Below are 6,000 nucleotides of genomic sequence, written 5' to 3'. Positions count from 1 at the left end.
ATTTTATTTTTATTTCCTAACAATTACTTTTTAATAAATTTTATTTTTCTCTCAGTGCACTCGAGAGCATCGAAATACTCAATTTGTAGTATTTGCTAATTTTTTTATCCATCCAACAAAAATGAACGGCGTGGGAGGAACATAGCACCGATCTGTTGCGGCGGTGGAATATATTTTCCATGTAACATTATTAATGCTGAGAGGGATTAAATATTTTATAAATTCAAATTTAGTTAACAAGAAACTGAGATCCATGGCTGTTAACACCTTGAGAGTACACCAGGCTCGTCTATGAATATTTGAAAGCCCATATTGATGGTTTCGCGGCTCGTATTTTTTTCTCTCCTCTTCTTTTCCCTTATGCCGCGGGCTCTAGAGTATAACGTTCTGATAATTCATTAATTTATGATAAGCTACCCCAGAGGCGAGCATACGCCAAACACCCGCCCCGCCTATAAATCATTTTCAGTCTTGACGTTAATTGCACGCCACCCCTCGTTACCCGAAGAAATGAGATTTTTTTAATTGGTGAATTTTTCACTGTCGCTGACACTACGACACCTTTCTCCCTTTCACCATCTCTACACTTCTTCATTCCTCTCTTTCTCTCTAAAGGGGGGCTATCCGTTCCTGCCCATCTCTTTTTCGCATACTCTCTTCAAGTAGCTACGAGCTAAGAACGCAGTAGATGAATAAAAATTTTTCACGGTCTCCCTTGAGAGTAATCGACTCGAGGTGATGTATTGATCTTTAAAAATTCTTTTTATCTACACTACACTTGTCGATATTGTGCTCGAAATATTTTGAGTGTCGGATTGGTGCTGATGAATTTACTGGTTGGTGATTGTATTTTGCGAGCGTGTTTAGACTTCTGTTTTCGGAGTCTAAACATTAGCACTCAGCGACTTTTGTTTCAGTGAGAGGAGAGGGTTCGCCGTGGCTAATCAACTCATTTGAGCAATGATTCTTAACATGTACTCACATTAAGAAAGATTTTGTTTTCATTCTCTCATTTATTCTAGAAAAATTTTATCATCAATGGATCTTAAAATATATGATCAATTCAAAATTTTTATTTCATTATTAAAAAAAAATATTAATTGTTCACAATTAATTTTTTTTTCTCAATGTGAGTAAAGTTCATCCTGGAAAAAATCTCCAAATAGACCAAATAAACTAAAAGTCATCATCAACAACTTTGAATTGAAAAAGAAATGTTTACTTATTCTTAATGAAAAGCAAAGCTTATAATTGTTATTTACTGTGTGTTTCAGCTTTTATTTTTAGAGACTCCTGCAAGCAGATACCAACTGCTACCAAGAATTTGGAAAGACCAGTCTCCTGATCAGCTGCAGCATTAAAATATTTTCTTCTATGCATACTATTTAAGTTTCAAATAAAATTTATACAATTTGCCACACAAAGAACTTTGGCATAAAATGTTATATTGGAACTCCGTGGGATACCAGTGGTAATTAAACCAAATACTCATGATGTATTGAAAAGGAACCTTGAAACAGTATACCCGTCACCTTTAATCAATTTCACGCAGTCCAGGTTGTTAATTATAAGCGATGATTGTACTCGCTCGATTAAATGGATTTTTTAATGTATCCAATAAGAAAAGTTGGTTAAATGTTTTCTGTATAACCACTGGGATAATTTTTTATGCGAGATAGTTTTTTAAATAAACTTGGCTTTAGCTAAATTTCTCAAACATTTTTGTCGTATCCAAAGTCCAGCAAAAGTTTTGGGTTATTTTCTTTTGATTAACTTATAACTTCTATGTTATTTGAGACTTTGGCTAAAATACTGGACGATGCCATAAGAAAAATATTTTGCCAAGTTTCAGAAGATAAAAATTACGAAATGGAATTATCATGGCAAAAAAAATAGTTTGTGAATTTAAAGAAGTTTAAGTCAATTAAAAACAAAAGATCGACGGAAAATAAATAAGATGGCTTCATTTATTAATAAATAATTTATTTATAAAAAATTTAAATAATTCTTGTCTAAAATACAATTAAGAATAAACCAACATATTAAATAAATATAAAACCATTGAGGAAATATTTTTAAATGTTGCTGAAGGTTTCTAACTATTTAATTATTTTTTTATTTGTTAGATATAGCAAATAATTAATTGAAATTGTGAAGAAACAAAAAAAGTTAAAAAGAAAATTTAATTGAATTTATTGCGCCAGGATATAGCTATCCTTTGTTACCTACAGCCTTGAAAATCTTTTATACCGACTGCTTGGATTGACAGAAAGCTTCTCATTCCAGCCGCAAGGGCGCGCCGATTTCGCCAACATGGCCACGTGCGGAATGTGTTTACGGAACTCATACGTTGCTAAAAATTAATTGGGAAATTCCGATAACAACGTGTATAATAGAGATTGTCATGATAAATAAAAACGTCAGTAAGTGGTGAGTGACGTGACATGAGTGTACTATGAAATTCAGTGATTAATCGTGTAGTGACACGTAACAATGACCTCTTGCTCTTCTTCCTCGTCATCATTGTCGAAATCAGGAGCATCAAAGTGTTGTTGTCAAGGTCGTAATGTTGATGACATTTGTTTGCCAACGATATCTGGAGGAATAAGTGCAACAGAATGTTCTGTCAGGAGTTATCGACCACATGGAAATCTAGCACGTGTTTTATGGGAAAAACAAAGAGCTGATGAACGTTTAGAATCTTATGACAAGACCAGGGTAAAGTAAAGCATCTGGAAATAGAAATGACATTATTTTATAGAACGCAGACGCGAGATTGAGATTTGCAATGGTCTGGGGTGCAAATAGGTCGAGTGAAAAAGTACGAATGAATTCACACATTAGAGAATCTTTGCCTGAGGCCATGTATATTTTTCTATACTTATCAGTTGGCTTAATGATAGCAGAGTCAAGTAAATATCGTGCACATGTATACATTCATGCTCATGTGTGTGTCTCCAAATAATGAATAATATTAAGCTGATAAAACGATTTCAATTTTTTACAAAATATTTACCTGAATAAAAGATTCCTTGTCAGCTCTATATGTGATCAGTTTTTATCTAAACATAATCTGTCGTAAATAATATTTATCCTACAATACATTGTGTGATATATCTAACATATCAATTTTAAAAGAAACTGATAATTCTGAGCTATTTTCAAAGTTGTCGTAAAACAAATTGAAAATTAATCTCTGAAAAATCTATAAATAATAATGATTAATTGTGGATGTCCTTGTTGATAGATGATTGAGAAGAAGACTTTCATAAATAATTTCAAAAACATGTTTTATTAAAAACTATTAATGATGTCATGATTGATAATTGAAAGCTGTATGTCTTGTTTATGATCATTAAGATAAAATATATAAACATGATGATTAAAAACAAAACAATTGAAACTACTATTATTACGATAGCGGAGCAAGCTTTTAATTAAGCTGAAAACTTCCACGTTTAATCTAGCAAATTGCAAAAAACTCATACTGTTATTACTGAAGATTCATTAGTTAGGTTTAATGCTGAACTAGATCATTCGTTCAATAAAAATAGATATCTTGAAAAAAATTAATCAAACTGGGAAGAATATTTATATCATTTCTGATGAAATATTATTCTTTTAAATAATTTCATTATTTCCTCGTCCTCTTTATTTGAATAAAAGTAAATTTATTGTTTTCATAACTCTTTGAGTACACCCAGCATATAAATAATAATTTAATTCAACTCCAATGCACTGTAGAGCTGAACATTTAGGATTTTTAATTGGCCCAAATGAAAGGTTAAATAATTAACACCCTTAATGATAAAAAACAAAGCAAATGACTAATGGTTAAATTATTGATTTAAATGGTGGATTATTGCAGTGATCGATGCGGTTTAATTAAGAAGGATCAAAGAAGAGCAGTGAATGTGTGCTCTGATTTTTTTAAAGAGGGTTAAGAAATGGATGTATACATCCCTGCAGTTATTTAATGTTGTTTCAGCCATGACCTCAATAATTATAAGATGCGTAAAATGAAACATTATACATATATTACTCGCAGCGTCAATTTACAATTGATTGTCACAATTAATCGTTTGATGCAAGTAATTGATATCCATATAGAGTGTTGCCAATCGTCCATACTTCATTACCCCTGCTAAATTAATGCCGAGAACCAATTAAATTCTCGACAATAGTCGTGGCGCCAAGAATCTGTACTCGTTCAAATAATAATAAAAAAAAATGAGAATGAAACCTAAAGTGTATTTTCATCTTTGGATTCTGATATTTGTTGGTGAAGTTTTTTTCAAGAGGAAATAATAAAATGTTGATAAACCTAGATAATTCATAGATTATTTTTTGATCAGTTGTATTAATGAGGAGGATAGAATATTTAGATTCTTGGAAAATAGACAGAAGTATGGATTTTTAAATGTTGAGAATTATTATGAGTTTGTACTTAGGGTCTAATAACCAGCTTAGTTTAATGATTATTGATTTGGCTTAAACTTATTAAATTAAGTTAGTAAATAGTTACACTTTTAATAACAATGAAAAGACTTTTGCTTTGAATTAAATGAAACATTTTACTAGTAAAGAGTTATGATGCATAAATTTTTTTAAATTGTACTGCATGAATAAATAATGATATCAATAAACTTTGATAGTAGAAGATCTTAGAGGTTTTTATTGATAGCAAAAAACATTCAACTAAGCAAAAATATTAAATTTCACAGAACTTTTTTATTGAATGTTATTTTCTTTTTATGAATAATTAAAGTATTATTTGCTATCACTTAAGAGTTTTTAAAATTCTTACAAAAATTAAAATCATTCCAAGAACAAACCTTCAATCTCCATCAGAATTTTTTTCTGCTCACTAAAACATGTGTCATGATCCAACAATTACTGGAGAAAATTCATGCATATTTCCAATTATTTAAACCACCAACTCCAAGGAATAATTCCAAAATTACAATTTCAAATATCTCTTAAATTTTTCATCTCAAATTATCTCTTAAGACAGAAATCATGTTATCACTCCATAATTTGCAAAACACAAGGTGTTTTTTCAAAGCTAAAAATCATACCAAATCTCCAATTAGCACAATTATTCAAAGCTGTGGCGTGAAGAGGTACATGTTTGAATTATTGATACATTTTATTTTTAGTAGAATACTAAAATCAGTCTACATGAAGAGTACTCTAGCAAGGTATCTGTTATCCTCTGAGTTGAGAGGCCCATCAGAGGGATAAGAGAGAAACGAGAGACGAGGAGAGGGCCAGTAATAATTAGTACAATTACCACGCAAGGCCAACCACTGCAGGCTATACCCCCCACCGGCCCGGGCTCAACTCTCTGCTCAAGATTCAAGCCTGTGCTTGGTAATTATGGATAATTACGTCCTCGATATTCCTGAAAACATCGCCCGCGCGGTGGCCTGCGTTCTTTATTCTTTCTTCTTCTTTTCACTCTCCTTCTCACTTCCTACCTCTTATCCTAGCTTCTTCGCTCCTTCTTTCTTTTTATCTGACTCGAGACCTCCGAACTCTACGAGTAATTTTCTCACGTGAACCTTTATTCTTTCAGTTAGTTATAATTACTGCAAGCAATACTTGTTTCGCTCTTGAATTCAAATAAAAATGCCAGGTATCAATGAATACAGTTCCGGTAGGAACAATGTCCTTACTTTTTTCAAATTTTTGTATAATAACTAGGTTTATAGTTGATAATTAGTATGGAAGAATTGTTTAATTTTTTTTATTTCGGGGGGTGGTAATGTTGGTATTTTAATGAGAAAAAAATTTTTTTGTATTGTGTTATGCTTGAAAGAGGCTTTAATTTTATCTTGGCCAAGTGATTTAATGATGTAAGTGTTATCAGTTTAATTTTTCTTTTGTATTTTTATTGCAATTTAAATTGAAGAATTCTTTTTATCAGATGATTTTTTATCATAAATAAAAGAAGTAATAAATCATCAAGAAATGTTACCACTTTTAGAATGAACAATA

At 31.2% G+C, this 6,000-nt stretch overlaps 1 protein-coding gene across 1 annotated transcript in view; it reads left to right on the top strand.

The window, feature by feature from the left end:
- The first annotated feature begins 2,312 nt into the window (after positions 1-2,312).
- Positions 2,313-6,000, top strand: part of LOC118066178 (methyltransferase-like protein 9) — a 30,017-nt gene continuing 26,329 nt past the window's right edge. The window contains exon 1 of the mRNA XM_035082012.1: positions 2,313-2,718. Within this exon, the coding sequence (XP_034937903.1) occupies positions 2,494-2,718 (225 nt within the window). The 5' untranslated portion in view covers positions 2,313-2,493. The remainder of the gene's footprint in view (positions 2,719-6,000) is intronic.

The sequence above is a fragment of the Chelonus insularis genome, unplaced genomic scaffold, assembly GCF_013357705.1.
Source record: "Chelonus insularis isolate UGA/USDA-ARS -01 unplaced genomic scaffold, ASM1335770v1 contig_334_pilon, whole genome shotgun sequence".
Lineage (NCBI taxonomy): Eukaryota > Metazoa > Arthropoda > Insecta > Hymenoptera > Braconidae > Chelonus > Chelonus insularis.
This window is presented reverse-complemented; position numbering and strand designations above follow the sequence as displayed.